This window comes from Trichomycterus rosablanca, chromosome 2, assembly GCF_030014385.1.
Source record: "Trichomycterus rosablanca isolate fTriRos1 chromosome 2, fTriRos1.hap1, whole genome shotgun sequence".
Taxonomy (NCBI): domain Eukaryota; kingdom Metazoa; phylum Chordata; class Actinopteri; order Siluriformes; family Trichomycteridae; genus Trichomycterus; species Trichomycterus rosablanca.
This window is the reverse complement of record NC_085989.1, coordinates 60,852,513-60,870,574: the sequence shown is the minus strand read 5'-3', so window position 1 is coordinate 60,870,574 and position 18,062 is coordinate 60,852,513. Positions and strand designations below refer to the sequence as shown.

At 41.7% G+C, this 18,062-nt stretch overlaps 1 protein-coding gene across 1 annotated transcript in view; it reads right to left on the bottom strand.

The window, feature by feature from the left end:
* Positions 1-10,719: 10,719 nt before the first annotated feature.
* The window catches only part of LOC134300125 (NACHT, LRR and PYD domains-containing protein 3-like), a 78,034-nt gene continuing 70,691 nt past the window's right edge, over positions 10,720-18,062 (bottom strand). The window contains exons 18-23 of the mRNA XM_062984791.1: positions 17,342-17,470; positions 16,104-16,190; positions 15,372-15,526; positions 14,264-14,429; positions 10,897-11,064; positions 10,720-10,807 (exon numbers count right to left, since the gene is read on the bottom strand). Of these exons, the coding sequence (XP_062840861.1) occupies positions 10,797-10,807; positions 10,897-11,064; positions 14,264-14,429; positions 15,372-15,526; positions 16,104-16,190; positions 17,342-17,470 (716 nt within the window). The 3' untranslated portion in view covers positions 10,720-10,796. The remainder of the gene's footprint in view (positions 10,808-10,896; positions 11,065-14,263; positions 14,430-15,371; positions 15,527-16,103; positions 16,191-17,341; positions 17,471-18,062) is intronic.

Genomic DNA, 18,062 nt, shown 5'->3' with positions numbered 1-18,062 from the left:
TTGCTAGATGGTCTGCACGCTTACTATGCTTCAATTACGACATTGTTTACAAGCCAGGAACAGAAAACTATACTGCCGACTGTTTATCGCGTCTGCCGTTACCCTTTGCATCTGATGATCAAGAACTAGAACCTGAAATGGTTGCAGTGGTATCTGACTTTGCTGCCATTACTGCTGCTGAATTGCAACAGTCGGTGGACCAGTGTGCCTTGCTACAACAAGCAACAACAGCAAGTCCTACATTACAAATAAATGGCCTTGTACTGCTAAAGGCATGGACTCAAATCTTGTGCCCTTTTTTCGCCTCAGATCTGAACTAACTGTACAGGATGGGTACATCATTCGCGGTACTCACCGTATAGTGGTCCCTGCGGATTTACAACCTAAATTGATTCAACTGGCACATGTCACTCATCAAGGAATTGTCAGAACCAAACAGCGGTTAAGGGATCTCTATTGGTGGCCTGGTATGGACGTACAAGTGGAAGCTGCCATCAAAGCATGCACTACATGCCTTCAACATGATAAGACTGCTGTATGTCATGCTGCTCCGCTCCAACCAGTACCTACTCCAACAGCGGCTTGGGAAAAAGTTGCAATTGACATTGTGGGTCCTTTTCACCATGCTGCTCATGATTGCCGCTATGCTGTGACGCTTATTGACTATTACAGTAGATGGCCAGAGGTGGCATTTGCTTCTGTGGTCAACTCTTCCACGGTTATCGCATTTCTGTCTACTGTGTTCAGTCGTGAAGGAAATCCACGTGAGATTGTTACGGATAACGGTCCACAATTTGTTTCTGCAGAGTTTGAACATTTTCTTGCGATAAGGGATATTAAGCATTGCCGAAGCTCTGTGTACTATCCTCAAGCAAATGGGGAAATAGAACGATTTAATAGGGTTTTTAAAGACTGCCTTCAAACTGCCAACATTGAGGGAAAGCCCTGGAAGCCTTTTGTCACTGACTTTCTGCACACATACAGAGCAACGCCACACGCTATTACTACATGTTCACCTGCAGAACTGCTTCATGGTCGTTCAATCCACACAACGCTTCATGTTCGAGATCTGCCTACTGTGGTCCCTCCTAAGGCTCAGAAGCCATGGGAGCTCATTGTTCTAAGGAAACAGACTAAGGCAAAAGAGTATACAGACAAACGCCGTGCTGCCTCTTCACCTAAGATTCAAGTGGGTTCCTTTGTTCGCATTCGAAAACCTGGACTGGTCAACAAAGGACATCCCAAATTCAGTCAGCCCTATAAAGTGGTTGCAAAACATGGTGCAGCTACTTACCTGTTGTCTGATGGGAAAGTGTGGAATGCTGCTCATCTTGCTCCTACACCTTTGTCCACTGCTAATCCACCAGCATTGACTTTTCCTGAGGATAATTATCTTCCCCAAGATACTGAAGCATCTGGATCTTTGCTTCCTATCACTCAGTCCACAACCCGACAAAGTAGAGTTCGTCGTGTTTCATTCTGGGCGAAGGACTATGTGTTTAATTAAAGGGGGATACGTTGAAATAATGCTGTGAAGGTGAATTGCTGGTAATGTGATGTAAAAGAAAAGTGAAGTGGTGTAAATGTGAAAAAAAAAAAAGTTTAGGTAAAACTTATTTCGGTTTCAGTACTGTCAATGTATATGATAGGTACCAGGTTCAAGAGTTTAGTTTTGATAGCATTCAAATGTTTAAATACATGTGTCTGATAAGTGTTAAAGTTATTTACAGCTTTCAAGTAGCAAGTAATGTGCTTTTTCTACAAAAGGGAAATATGTTGTGTTGTGTGATTGCTCCTGCCAGTAGATGTCAGTGTGTATCAGGCAGAAGGAACAGTATGTAAGAGAGGAGAATGAAGTTGGCCGAGTAAAGTAAACTAACGTTCAGAATACTGCTGAGTTATTTCTTTATTTCATACATATACTACTACAAAATACAACAGTCCCAGGTGTAAATGGGGAGCAGGGCTGTTAAATTTGGTGTTTTGGGTACAATTCTCTCATACTGGCCACTGGATATTCAACATGGCACCTCATGGCAAAGAACTCTCTGAGGATGTGAGAAATAGAATTGTTGCTCTCCACAAAGATGGCCTGGGCTATAAGAAGATTGCTAACACTCTGAAACTGAGCTACAGCATGGTGGCCAAGGTCATACAGCGGTTTTCCAGGACAAGTTCCACTCGGGAACAGGCTTCGCCAGGGTCGACCAAAGACGTTGAGTCCACGTGTTCGGCGTCATATCCAGAGGTTGGCTTTAAAAAATACACACATGAGTTCTGCCAGCATTGCTGCAGAGGTTGAAGACGTGGGAGGTCAGCCTGTCAGTGCTCAGACCATACGCCGCACACTGCATCAACTCGGTCTGCATGGTCGTCATCCCAGAAGGAAGCTGACGCACAAGAAAGCCAGCAAACAGTTTGCTGAAAACAAGCAGTCCAAGAACATGGATTACTGGAATGCCCTGTGGTCTGACGAGACCAAGATAAACTTGTTTGGCTCAGATGGTGTCCAGCATGTGTGGCGGCGCCCTGGTGAGAAGTACCAAGACAACTGTATCTTGCCTACAGTCAAGCATGGTGGTGGTAGCATCAGGGTCTTGGGCTGCATGAGTGTTGCTGGCACTGGGGAGCTGCAGTTCATTGAGGGAAACATGAATTTCAACATGTACTGTGACATTCTGAAACAGAGCATGATCCCCTCCCTTCCAAAACTGGGCCTCATGGCAGTTTTCCAACAGGATAACGACCCCAAACACAACCTCCAAGATGACAACTGCCTTGCTGAGGAAGCTGAAGGTAAAGGTGATGGACTAAACCCAATTGAGCACCTGTGGCGCATCCTCAAGTGGAAGGTGGAGGAGTTCAAGGTGTCTAACATCCACCAGCTCCGTGATGTCATCATGGAGGAGTGGAAGAGGATTCCAGTAGCAACCTGTGCAGCTCTGGTGAATTCCATGCCCAGGAGGGTTAAGGCAGTGCTGGATAATAATGGTGGTCACACAAAATATGACACATTTGGGCACAATTTGGACATGTTCACTGTGGGGTGTACTCACTTATGTTGCAGCTATTTAGACATTAATGGCTGTGTGTTGAATTATTTTCAGAAGACAGTAAATCTACACTGCTATACAAGTTGTACACTGACTACTCTAAGTTATATCCAAGTTTTATTTCTATAGTGTTGTCCCATGAAAAGATATAATGAAATATTTGCAGAAATGTGAGGGGTGTACTCACTTTTGTGATACACTGTAGGTGAAACTGTAGAGCAGTGTAAGAGGTTTAGTTTATAATAAATATTATGTTAATTATAATAATAACTTTTCTTCAGCAGGAAAACAGTGAAAGCAGTAAAACTAAGATTATAAAAGGAGAAAGTGACAACAGATACATCATCAAGAGTAACAGTGAGTAATTTTTAACTCTCAGTATTCAGTACTGTCAGTATGACTATTCTGTCAGATTCATTATTCTATACAAACTCAATCATTTTATCCACAGATTACATTTCTGTTACTCGTCTGTTCTATGCAAATTTATTTTAATTATTATTAAGTTGTTACATGGTGAAATCTGATTAAAGCAATTTACTAATAAATATAGCAGTTTAAAAACTATAAACTGTAGATTATATAGGTAGCTAATATTCTATTGGATGTTTTAATTACATGCAGGGTTACTTAAATCATCATCAAATTTTCATTTTCATTAAACACTTATGCTGGTCAGGGTTGCATTGGGTCCAGTTCACCTTGAAACTCATGAAGTCATGAAAGGGATTACATTATTGTTTAAACATTGTGGGTAAGTGTTGTTATAAATGTATGTTGTGCTTATTTGGTACAGAGATGAGATCTGCTGAAAGGAACAGGATGGAACCGAGGATCGTGTGGCAAATTATTATCTTGGACAGTAAAAATCTACAGCCCATTCAGCATCTCACTGAACTGCAGATAAACAGGATGTTGCAGCAGAACGCCATATGTGACACTAATGAGATCCATGAGAAAGCACAGTGCTCAACCTGGAAGGAATACGGTGAGAAAATGTGCTCCATCGTAGTTGGTATTCTAGCAGTAGCAGCTGTAGTAGTAGCAGCAGTAAAACTAGCAGCTGCAGTAATAGCAGTAGTAACAGCAACAGCAGTAGAAGCAGCAGCTGCAATAGCAGCAGCAGCAGTAACAGAAGCAGCGGTAGCAGTAGTAGCAGTAGTGGGATGTGTGATACTCTTAGGTAGGGCTGGGCTACCTTATTTTATCCCATAAGGTAATAACAAAAAGACACTTCTGAGACAAAGCTACATGTTCCAATTTTTTTACAGGCACTTTTATTAATATTCATGCTGGGGAAGCTTCACACAAGAATTATTTTTCCTTAAAAAAAAAAAAAGAGCTATTCTAAGAAAAAAAAAGTTGTTTTCTAAGGCATCTCCTGTCGTGTAATGTGAATTACAAATATATTGTCTGGCCCTTTAAGAATGTTAAGTGTACTATAGGGCGCAGGGAGCGAGTGTGTAGGGAAGATGTTGGAATGACACGGTTTCCGGCTGAGCTTGTGTGACATTAAAAGTAAAACCCCATTAAAGTAAACCCCTCGTTAACCCCCCACCCCACCCCCACATGTTTGGACTTTATACATTATTTTATGTATATGTCGCCACAACATTAACATTTACATTAATATTTTCTTTTACTGTATAGAACTCAGTTCTGTAATACAGGCAGAACTAATCGTTCATGTTACTGTGTAACTATTACCACATTTCATGCATTTTAATCAGCGTTCTTCTTCATGCACTTTATTATTATTTAACAGCTTTATTTGTTGTTTAATTGCTGTAGCTCCTTGTTTACTGCAGAGTTAGTTCATGCAATTTAATAATGTTTGGTTGTTTATTAGCCGACAACAAGAAATACTATAATAGAAGATAAATAAATAAATGACGTTTCGGACGTCGGGCGATCGTCCAGTATAAACTAACACGACCACGTACAACATCCAGTACAGAAATCACTCCCCATAATGTTTGTTTTTACAGATAGAGCAAATATCTATACATGCACATCACATATACAAACACAAGTCAGAACAACAGGAGATGCACCGTTACGTTATTATTACTTTCTCAACACTTAATGTGAAGTAAATACGTGCATGCGCTTGTGTTGGTTTTTGAAACGAATAACGACTCATTTTCTTGTTTTTTAACTTTGGGATTTGAAGTGAAAAACGAATGAAGGTAAACGGAGCTGGAACCTTTTGTCTGGACTTGTTTTCGGCGTTCTCTACAGAAAACATTATTCTGCTGCTCATCTGACACTTTGAATTCGAACCATCTCCAAATAATTCCAAAAAGAGCCATTATTATTCTTTTTACTAAGCAGCTCCTCTTCGATAGCTTCTGTCACGTCTTTATCCGTCTCCATGCTATCGCTGCCTGTAGGACTTACTGGTGAAGCGGTGGGGAGGGGCGAGTTGTGTTCAGTGAGGGAGAGGGGCGGGGCAGTGAGGGAGAGGGGCGGGGCGAGTTGTGTTCAGTGAGGGAGAGAGGCGGGGCAGGTGAACATGTGCAGAGACAAACTGGGAGAAGAGAAAGACGAACTGTCGGATCTAACTGGAACACAACATCTATATCGATATACGCGATATTGTCTTATCTTATATCGCGTATGAAAATATATCGATATTTTATAAAATCTCGATATATCGCCCAGCCCTACTCTTAGGTACATATGAGGTACAGCTGGTACATCACCCACACTATGATGATAACACTGAGTGGAGTTATATGAGGTACAGCTGGTACACCACCCACACTATGATGATAACACTGAGTGGAGTTATATGAGGTACAGCTGGTACACCACCCACACTATGATGATAACACTGAGTGGAGTTATATGAGGTACAGCTGGTACACCACCCACACTATGATGGTAACACTGAGTGGAGTTATATGAGGTACAGCCGGTACATCACCCACACTATGATGATAACACTGAGTGGAGTTATATGAGGTACAGCTGGTACATCACCCACACTATGATGATAACACTGAGTGGAGTTATATGAGGTACAGCTGGTACATCACCCACACTATGATGGTAACACTGAGTGGAGTTATATGAGGTACAGCTGGTACATCACCCACACTATGATGATAACACTGAGTGGAGTTATATGAGGTACAGCTGGTACATCACCCACACTATGATGGTAACACTGAGTGGAGTTATATGAGGTACAGCTGGTACATCACCCACACTATGATGATAACACTGAGTGGAGTTATATGAGGTACAGCTGGTACATCACCCACACTATGATGATAACACTGAGTGGAGTTATATGAGGTACAGCTGGTACATCACCCACACTATGATGATAACACTGAGTGGAGTTATATGAGGTACAGCTGGTACATCACCCACACTATGATGATAACACTGAGTGGAGTTATATGAGGTACAGCTGGTACATCACCCACACTATGATGATAACACTGAGTGGAGTTATATGAGGTACAGCTGGTACATCACCCACACTATGATGATAACACTGAGTGGAGTTATATGAGGTACAGCTGGTACATCACCCACACTATGATGATAACACTGAGTGGAGTTATATGAGGTACAGCTGGTACATCACCCACACTATGATGATAACACTGAGTGGAGTTATATGAGGTACAGCTGGTACATCACCCACACTATGATGATAACACTGAGTGGAGTTATACGAGGTACAGCTGGTACATCACCCACACTATGATGATAACACTGAGTGGAGTTATATGAGGTACAGCTGGTACATCACCCACACTATGATGATAACACTGAGTGGAGTTATATGAGGTACAGCTGGTACATCACCCACACTATGATGATAACACTTGAGTGGAGTTATATGAGGTACAGCTGGTACACCCACACTATGATGATAACACTTGAGTGGAGTTATATGAGGTACAGCTGGTACATCACCCACACTATGATGATAACACTGAGAGGAGTTATATGAGGTAAAGCTGGTACATCACTCACACTATGATGATAACACTGAGTGGAGTTATATGAGGTACAGCTGGTACATCACCCACACTATGATGATAACACTGAGTGGAGTTATATGAGGTACAGCTGGTACATCACCCACACTATGATGATAACACTGAGTGGAGTTATATGAGGTACAGCTGGTACATCACCCACACTATGATGATAACACTTGAGTGGAGTTATATGAGGTACAGCTGGTACATCACCCACACTATGATGATAACACTGAGTGGAGTTATATGAGGTACAGCTGGTACATCACCCACACTATGATGATAACACTGAGAGGAGTTATATGAGGTAAAGCTGGTACACCACCCACACTATGATGATAACACTGAGTGGAGTTATATGAGGTAAAGCTGGTACACCACCCACACTATGATGATAACACTGAGTGGAGTTATATGAGGTACAGCTGGTACATCACCCACACTATGATGATAACACTGAGAGGAGTTATATGAGGTAAAGCTGGTACACCACCCACACTATGATGATAACACTGAGTGGAGTTATATGAGGTAAAGCTGGTACATCACCCACACTATGATGATAACACTGAGAGGAGTTATATGAGGTAAAGCTGGTACACCACCCACACTATGATGATAACACTGAGTGGAGTTATATGAGGTAAAGCTGGTACATCACCCACACTATGATGATAACACTGAGTGGAGTTATATGAGGTACAGCTGGTACATCACCCACACTATGATGATAACACTGAGAGGAGTTATATGAGGTAAAGCTGGTACACCACCCACACTATGATGATAACACTGAGTGGAGTTATATGAGGTACAGCTGGTACATCACCCACACTATGATGATAACACTGAGAGGAGTTATATGAGGTAAAGCTGGTACACCACCCACACTATGATGATAACACTGAGTGGAGTTATATGAGGTAAAGCTGGTACATCACCCACACTATGATGATAACACTGAGTGGAGTTATATGAGGTACAGCTGGTACACCACCCACACTATGATGATAACACTGAGTGGAGTTATATGAGGTACAGCTGGTACACCACCCACACTATGATGGTAACACTGAGTGGAGTTATATGAGGTACAGCTGGTACATCACCCACACTATGATGATAACACTGAGTGGAGTTATATGAGGTACAGCTGGTACATCACCCACACTATGATGATAACACTGAGTGGAGTTATATGAGGTACAGCTGGTACACCACCCACACTATGATGATAACACTGAGAGGAGTTATATGAGGTACAGCTGGTACATCACACACACTATGATGGTAACACTGAGTGGAGTTATATGAGGTACAGCTGGTACACCACCCACACTATGATGATAACACTGAGTGGAGTTATATGAGGTACAGCTGGTACACCACCCACACTATGATGATAACACTGAGTGGAGTTATATGAGGTACAGCTGGTACATCACCCACACTATGATGATAACACTGAGTGGAGTTATATGAGGTACAGCTGGTACATCACCCACACTATGATGATAACACTGAGTGGAGTTATATGAGGTACAGCTGGTACATCACCCACACTATGATGATACCAGCTGTACCTCATATAACTCCACTCAGTGTATCTGTTGGGTAATAATGGCTCTGGGGACGAATGACCTTTTTAATCTGTCCGTGGAGCAGCTCAGTGACAGCAGTCTGTAACTGAACATACTCCGCTGTTTTATAACAACAGTGTGCAGGGGGTGGTTCACATTGTCCATGATGGAGTGAAGTTTGCTTAGTGTCCTCCTTTCAGCCACAGTCACCAGAGATTCCAGTTCAATGCCGACCACTGCCCCAGCACGGCTGATCAGTTTGTCCAGCTGTGCTTCATCCTTCTTCTTAATACTGCCACCCCAGCACAGCACAGCATAGAAAAGGACACTGGCAACCACAGACTAATAAAACATGTGGAGAAGTTTCCTGCAGATGTTAAAGGACCTCAGCCTTCTTAGGAAGTAGAGCCGGCTCTGTCCTTTCCTGTACAAGATGTCTGTGTTAGCTGACCAGTCCAGTTTGTCATCCAGATGCACCCCTAGGAATTTGTAGGTCTTGACCACCACCACATCACTCCCCTTGATTGACATTGGCTGTGAGGGTTGCCCTGACCTACTAAAGTCCACTACCATCTCCTTTGTCTTGGATGCATTTAGCTGCAAATGGTTCACCCTGCACCACACAGCAAAGTCTTTCACCAGGTTCCTGTACTCCTCTTCCTGGCCATCCCTGACACATCCCACAATAGCTGTGTAATCTGAAAACTTCTGCATGTGGCAGGTCTCAGAGTTGTAGCTGAAGTCCGATGTGTAGAGTGTGAAGAGGAAGGGGGAAAGTACAGTCCCCTGTGGTACTCCTGTGCTGCTGACCACTGACTCTGATGTACAGTCCTTCAGTCTAACATATTTTGGTGTGTTAGTGAGGTAGTCAGTGATCCAGGTTACAAGGTGTGGGTCCACTTGCATTCCAGTCAGCTTGTCTCTGAGTAAGAGAAGCTGTATGGTGTTAAAGGCGCTGGAAAAGTCAAAAAACATTATTCTTACAGCGCTGCATCCCTTGTCCAGATGAGAGTGGGTTCTGTGAAGAAGGTATGTGATGGCATCCTCAACCCCCACCTTTTCCAGGTAGGCAAACTGTAGTGGATCTACAGTGTGTTGTACTTGGGGTCTGAGGAGGCGGAGTAGCAGACGCTCCATGGTCTTACTGATGTGCGAGGTGAGCGCAATTGGTCTAAAGTCATTTAGCGCATTCGGACACCTCTTTTTGGGCACAGGGATAAGACACGATGTCTTCCAGAGTGTTGGGACCCTTCCTAGTCGCAGACTCATGTTGAAGATGTGCTGAAGTGGTTCACCTAGTTCAGCAGCGCAGGACTTCAGTAGTCTTGAACATACTTTATCCGGACCCGCTGATTTCCTGGTACGAATTTTCTTCAGTTCACCTCTGACCTGGTCTGCAGTGATGATAGGTGGAAGGGGGGAAGGGCGGACTGTGTTAACTTCCCAAGGGAGGTGTGAATCAGTAGCTGTGGCAGGGGGTGAGGGGGTGACGTCTGTATCGTCAGGAGTAGTGATGATTGTGGTGGTTGGAGTAGTCGTCAGGCAGGGGGAGGGTAAGGGGGTGATGACTGAACAGTCACCAGCAGTAAGTTTGGGAACAGGGCAGTCGAACCGGTTGAAGAAGAGGTTAAGCTCATTCGCTTTCTCCTCGTTACCATCTGTTGCCCTGTCATTACTCTGCTTGTAGCCTGTAATGGTCCTCATACCATCCCAGACCTCCCTGATGTTATTTTCCTGCAGCTTCCGCTCCACCTTCCTCCTGTAGGACTCTTTTGCTTCACGCAAGCAGACTTTGAGCTCCTTTTGTACGCTCCTTAGCTCCTCCTGGTTCTTGTTTTTAAAAGCCCTTTTCTTCTTGTTCAGGAGGTTCTTGACATCACTGGTTATCCAGGGCTTGTTATTAGCATAGCAGCGTACAGTTGTTGTTGGAACAGCAATGTCCGTGCAGAAGTTAATATAGTCCGTTACACAGTTTGTGATCCCCTCAACATCCTCACCCCATGATTCCTGCAACACACTCCAGTCAGTGGAGGCAAAACAGTCCTGAAGAGCCTCATCTGCCTCTGGGGACCATTTTCTGAAGGTGCGTGTGGTTGTGGTTTGTACTGTGGCTGTAGGTAGATGAGGTTATGGTCTGATTTTCCCAGTGGGGGCAGTGGTTAACCATTAGCTAAGAAAGACATCACAGTGACAACCCACAATGTTATTAATAAAGATGAATAATGTGTAATGTGTAATGACGCTTTCTTAATTAATTACAGGCGTTGTTTTGCTTCTTCTCTTGAACGATTTCTTTAATCACGTTCAGCAGATTCTTCTTGTTGTTTCGGATGTTTAATGCAGCTTTCTCCAGAAGATCTGAGATCATGGGAGCAGTGTAATGCATAGTTGTTGTTGGATATTTCTCTTTCCACTCCTTAACTGCTCCTGATGAAAACAAAATACAATTACAAACATTATTCTGATTATTTTTGATATGTATTGACAACAACACAGGACAGCCAGATAAACAAAGAACCCATCATATAATATTTCCATAGAAGTTAAGTGTGTGTTTGTGGGAAATGTAGGGCGGCACGGTGGCTAAGTGGGTAGCACTGTCGCCTAACAGGAAGAAGGTCCTGGGTTCGATCCCCAGGTGGGGCGGTCCGTTCTCCCCGTGTCTGCGTGGGTTTACTCCGGGTGCTCTGGTTTCCTCCCACAGTCCAAAGACGAGCAAGTGAGGTGAATTGGAGACACTAAATTGTCCAAGATTGTGTTTGATATAAAATTGTGAACTGATGAATCTTGTGTAACATGTAACTACCGTTCCTGTCATGAATGTAACCAAAGTGTAAAACATGACGTTAAAATCCTAATAAACAAACAATGTGGGAAATGTGTTAGCATTAGCTCTCTCTATTTTCATTGGGTTTGCTTACTTGTGTAACTGGGATAATTTTTACATAACAGACATCCCAAGTCTCCCGAAAGTCAGATAAAATCTCCCGGAATCTAGAACGAACGGCGAAGGGTGCGCACACACACGCACGCGCGCGCACGCACGCACGCACGCAGGAGACACAGACTTTTCCCGATCGCATATTAATTCTGTTTTATAAAACGGATAGTTCCGGTCCTAAAATCTGATTGGCTGAGCCGCGTTCGAAGCCGTTGTAAAATCCCCGATAAACGCACACCTGTGACCACCTCACATCATTCCATATTAATACGCCACTGAATAGAAAAACTTAATGTTATTTTTGCCCTCATGTTGCCTAGCAACACTGTTAATCGAACTATTTTGCGTTGTGGAAGAATGCGTTATTGTAAGTTTATACACAATAAATACATTTATGAATGAAACATTGTTGTATTTATTGTATTTTATGTTGACCGGCGTTTTATAAAAGCAATAAGCCACTCGAGACCGTACGTTACTGTTATGATTTTAGCACAGGAAAGAAGTTTTAGGCACTCCGCTTCACGTCGTGCCAAAAACGTCATCCACGTGCTAAAATCACAGTAACGCACGGCCTCTCGTGGCTTATTGCTGATATACAATCTAGCACACTGTGTAGGGAACATAAATCAATTGTCTAATATACTGTCTAGTGCACTATGTAGGGAACATGAATTCATATCTAATATACTGTCTAGTGCACTATGTAGGGAACATGAATTCATATCTAATATACTGTCTAGTGCACTATGTAGCGAACATGAATTCATATCTAATATACTGTCTAGTGCACTATGTAGGGAACATGAATTCATATCTAATATACTGTCTAGTGCACTATGTAGCGAACATGAATTCATATCTAATATACTGTCTAGTGCACTATGTAGCGAACAAATCTATGATCAAATATACAATCTAGAGCACTGTGTAGGGAACATAAATGAATTGTTTAATATACTGTCTAGTGCACTAAGTACCTCCCGGAAATGAGTTTTTGCAACTTGGGATGTCTGACATAAATATAAACACATTTCATTATTATGCCAAAATATTAATTGTGAGATGTTTGTGATGTGAACCTTAAACCTTTGTTATGATCATCTATGTGATGCCACAGAATAATTATTTATTAATAGTTAAATAGTTTGAGATTTACTCCTATATTAATGTTTGGTTCCCTGTGGTGATGTGACCGTTATAACCATTATAACCGTTACACCTACAATTACCTCAGGCTGTTTCCCGGGCTTTTTGTGAAAAGCTTTGTTGATATTTGTATAGGTAAGAAATGTCAAATAAATGTCTTAATAAGTTCATAAAAGCCTTATGTCTTGTTTAAACTACGCGTGTATATTGTAATGTTAGAGATATATATGTGTTTTAATAAAGCTGTAACGATTTTACGTCGATTGTGTATTAAAAGGTGATGATGTTTAGCTCAGTTAGCTTCTCGGCTATCAGTAGGCAGTGAGAGAGAGAGAGAGAGAGAGCTGTATTATCTGTGTGAGCTAACTTCTACTTCTCTCAGGTATGTTTATGTTTTGAGTGATTATAATATGGGTTTAAGTGAAATATTTCGAGATCTGTCAGATTATAAAAGTGTAATTAAGTAAATAATTAGTTAAGTTAGGTATTTAAGGCGCCACAGGTGAATTTGAATTCATAGTGGTGTCACAATTTTCTTTTATGTTATTGAGCTCCATCTATTGGAATAGTTATGAACAGCTTTGTACTAAATCCAAACTGTACTGTTAGCAGAAACGACTTTTGTGCACAATCTTTGGACAAAGGAATGGAATTGGTGGTGGCTTGGTGGGTAGCACTGTCAGATCACAGCAAGAAGGTCCAGGGTTTAGTTCCCAGGTGGAGCAGTTCACTCAAAAAGGGGGATAATGAACTGACGTTTCTTACGTTTTCTGATAGAATTACTAAACTTTAAGCACAAGGTGGTTTTGTTACATTTTTCCATCTACCAAAACCAGATGTAAAACATTATACCAGAAACCTAGACGAACGTACTGTGCACTACAGTGCTATTTATTATTATTATTTTAGAAAAGTAAACCTAAAAGAGCTTTTTTTATTTGTAAAAAGTGTTTTTAGATTCTACAAACCCATTTAAATCAAAATCATTGGGACAGTATAGGTGAACTGCACTCAAAGGCAGAAAGCAGTGATTTTCAAGCTGCCTTTCATAGGTATTTAATTAAAAAGGAATATAGGAATGAATATATACTAATTCTTAACAGATTTAAGACCAGGAACTATGAACATATAATTAACTGAGGCTTCAGTTGTTAATGACCAAGGCCTGGTCGGGTGATCTACAAGCACTGGTGGCAGTGGTTGAAAAAATGCTGAGGGCATGGGATAATTCTGCAGACTTCCCTGGTCACTGAGAATACTATACTTTGGGCTGGTGTTGCCAGCCTGCACAGGTGAATTACAAATCTCACTTGCTGAAAAATCATTTGTTAACATTTATTTCACTGTCAAAATCTCTCCACTCTCCATTCTTAATATGGACTCTTATCAGTAAAGAATTCAAACAGCAACATCCATTATGAAATGGGGTGCGTCAACTTCTTTGGAGTGTGTTGCAGGTGTAAGTGAAAACACTGGAAATCTTTCTGTACTAGTGAACTAAACTGAAAAAGCTTGTGGAGTGGACTGTGTATTTACCTGGACAGTTGACAGTGTTGAACAGGGGGATGTGGATCACAGTGGGAGCTTTGCTGTAGCCTTTACACACGTAGAAGTCCCGCGGTTGAGTTCGATCTTCAGGTATGTGGACTTTAGGAAAAGAAACGTTCAGACCTTCACACATTTTAGCAGCTTTCTCCACTGTCTGTAGAATAAAATAAACTTTTATTTAATAATGCTTCCTTTCTATTTTTAAACACACTGATATACTGTTGGTTTAATGTACCACTGGAGGGCAGTGGTAGATCAGTGGTTAGGGTACTGGACTAATAATCAGGAGGTTGTCAATTAAAGCCCCACCACTGCCAAGTTGCCACTGTTGGGCCTTTGAGTAAAGACCTTAACCCTTAATTGCTTAAATCATGTTCAGTCATAATTGTAATGTAACAAATGTAAACATAATCTAGGATGAATGTGAGTCTTCCGAAGAAATTAAAAAGATTTTACATCATTTTTGTACCTCCAAAAGAAAGGAAAATTCAGCAGATAGTCAAACCTGTTGGCTAAATTAAATAAAAAATAGTCATGTTTTTACTAGCCTCACTAAACCTTATGATTGGTGGTCAGTTTGCAGTGAAACATTTACATTTTCAGCATTTATTCTATTTAGCATCTATTCTATTTAGCAGACGCCTTTATCCAAAGTAACTTACATTACTGTGACAATATACAGTCTAAGCAATCAGGGTTAAGGGCCTTGCTCAAGGGCCCAACAGTGGCAATCTGGCAGTGGCGAGGCTTAAACCAGCAACCTTCTGATTCCTGGACCAGTACCTTAACCACTAGGCTACAACCGCCCAGCCGTTAGCTTAAACTAACTGGCCTTAATCAGAGGTTTGAACCCACTGTTTTAATTTGCTTAAAAAGTTTACTAATGAGCCACTCCCACCCATTAGATTAATCCACAGCACAGCCAACATCACAAAACTTTCTTCCACAAGTTATTTGCAATAATACATTTCTAGCAGTGAAGACATCAAAACTACATACCGCAGATTTAACCCTGCTGGTCACGTTGGAAGGAGAAGAAGTGCTGTACTAGCATGGCATGGTATTAATAATAAAAGTCTACATGTGTAGGTGTTACCTCAAACGGATCTCCATCACTGAAGTCCAGGGAAATGATGAGGTCAATGTTTCGTTCTTTTCTCAGCACTGATATGTATGATGAGTTCAGTAAAAGCCCAGCGTCCTTGTACTGTCTCGTCCTTGATTTCAGGAGAGGTCTGGGCACGTCCTTCACTGTTCAGATATTCAAGCATAACATCATATATACAGTAAATCATCTTTTTCTAAGATTAAGATGATTCCGCAAATTGTGAAATGAACATAGATTTAGCTTGTTTTGAGTGCAGTCGTAGATCTCCACCTCCTACGTCTCTTAAAAATCTTTAATATTCTCTGCTTAGAGAAGTTACAACATTCCAGTTAAGGCATATGAGGGAAAAACAGTGAAAACCTAACAATCCAAGCAACTAATGGCTAGGAGGGTTAGGATGACAGGGCATAGACCCTCATCCTTCTGATCAGGTCCAGTAACCTAACTGCTAAGCAACCACTGCCAAGGTAATAAAGTTCTAGGGGTAAATGACAACAATTAGTTCCCTCATAATAATATATCATGATGTATTTGCTGTTTTGTCCATTACCTTTGGTTGTTTGTTTGTCTAAGACTGCATTTAGCTCCTGTGTTAGCAGTTAGACGACTGAATTAGGTGTGTTAGATTGTACAGCATAATTGGCTAAAAATAAGGTTGCATTTACAGCATAAACAATTACATTACATATATCTGTACCGACACAACATTAGGTTTCTTACCTTCCATGTTGTACAAGAAGTTGTAGGTGGTCCCCCATGTCCAGCTAGCTGCTAGTTGTAAAGCTTTCACCACAGCAGCAGTCCTATCTGAAAGAAATTAACAAAATATTTCATCTGATCTTTAGCTCTGAGCTTTTTTTTTATCTACCCCACTCTAGTTCCTTCCGATTTAGTCATATCCAATTACCAGCTGCACTTTCTGCTTTCCTGTTACTGCTGCTGACCTCCACTCCTGATCAAGTAGAGCTGTGACTAACACATCATCAGTAGCCAACCGCTTCTTTTCACCTGCACCAGACGAGTTCTTATGGAGATCCATATTTTGCTTGAAGAGTCACAAAGCGACATCGATCAGCCAGCAGAGGTCGTAATTGCTTCAGTTCTGAGAAAACCTTTTATGCCCATTTAGAACTAAATCTCTAGAACTGAGATTCGAACTCGTGAGTTTAAGATGTCAGCTGGTGTGCTAGTGAATGCCGCACCATTCAAGTGCCCCAGTTCTGAGCTTTTAAATGTAGATTAAATGTAAATGTAGATTCAATTGCTCACTTCCCCTAGTGACCAGAATCCTAATGTTATAGCTTTCTGATTTTGACTTAAATTTAGCTTGTAAAGTATTTAGAAACCCCAACAACACTGCTGCATCTAAAAAAACTATTGTTTTTACCATGTTAGTGTGAGTGTAGTGTTGTGTGGCTAAGTGGGTAGCACTGTCACCTCACAGCAAGAAGGTCCTGGTTTGATCCCCAGGTGGAGTTGTCCAGGTTATCTCTGTGCGGAGTTTGCATGTTCTCCCCGTGTCTGCGTGTGTTTCCTCCCACAGTTCAAAAACATGCAGCCAGGCTAATTGGAAACACTGAATTGTTCTATAGGTACCTAGCTGCTAGGATGCATAAACCAGTGCATTGTAGTGCTGGTCTGAAGCCCGGATTAATAGGGAGGTTTGTGTCAGGAAGGGCATCCGGGTGTAAAAACTGCACCCCTAACAGGAGCAGCCGAGGAAATAGAGAGTGTGAGTGTAGTGCTGAGAATTGTCCACCACCATCTGGACCATCATCTGGTCAGTGGGGGTCTTTCTATTGATCAGTATAATAGAAGATGTAACAAAGTGTAAAGAGCTACAGATGGGCTACAGTCAGTATATGTATATCCTCTGTAGCTGACAAAATAACCAAAGAACAAATGTATAAGATGTGTGTGTGTTTGTTTAACCAAATAATTACATGAGTTACACTTACCCAGTCCACAGTAGCGGGACATGAACATTTTACACAGATCCAGTGTTTGTGTGTTTATGTCCACTTTTGAGTTCGGGGTTTCTGATAAAATCCAGCTGTTGTCATAAACACCTGCACCATTAAACCCTCCTGAATACACACAAATGATTTCTGAATGAATATGTTGCCCATTATGTAACATAGAACATCACACCTACCTGTTATTATAGTGAAAAGGTTGTAATGTGTTTTGTTATTTAAAAAATTTATAAACAGACCTTATTCACAAAAGTATTCAGACCCTTTGCTGTGACACTACAGACTGTGCTCATGATTGCTCTAATAATCCTAACGTGTTTAGAACTCCGTTGGAGTCTGATTGGACAGAATTTGGAAAGGCACACTCGGGTCTATAAGCGCCCATGATTTCCCACAATACATTTATACTGCACTGTCAGGGGAAAAAACAAGCCGTGAAGTCCAAGAAAGCATCTGTAGATCTCCCTCATCAAATCAAAGTCTAAGTCTGCGTCCGAAATCGCACACTTACTAGGTGCAAACTAGATTAGAGGCAGTATACACTGCTTGACCGGTAATGCAGTAAGCAACCTCGTACGTACTACGTCTGCCATCTTACCAACGCCATGTAGGGTGGCCGGACAGTCCGGCTTTTCAGCTGTCAGTCCTCCATTCACGCAACGCAGGACGGACACTTAAAAATCCTCCTTTTTGTAAGGTTTCC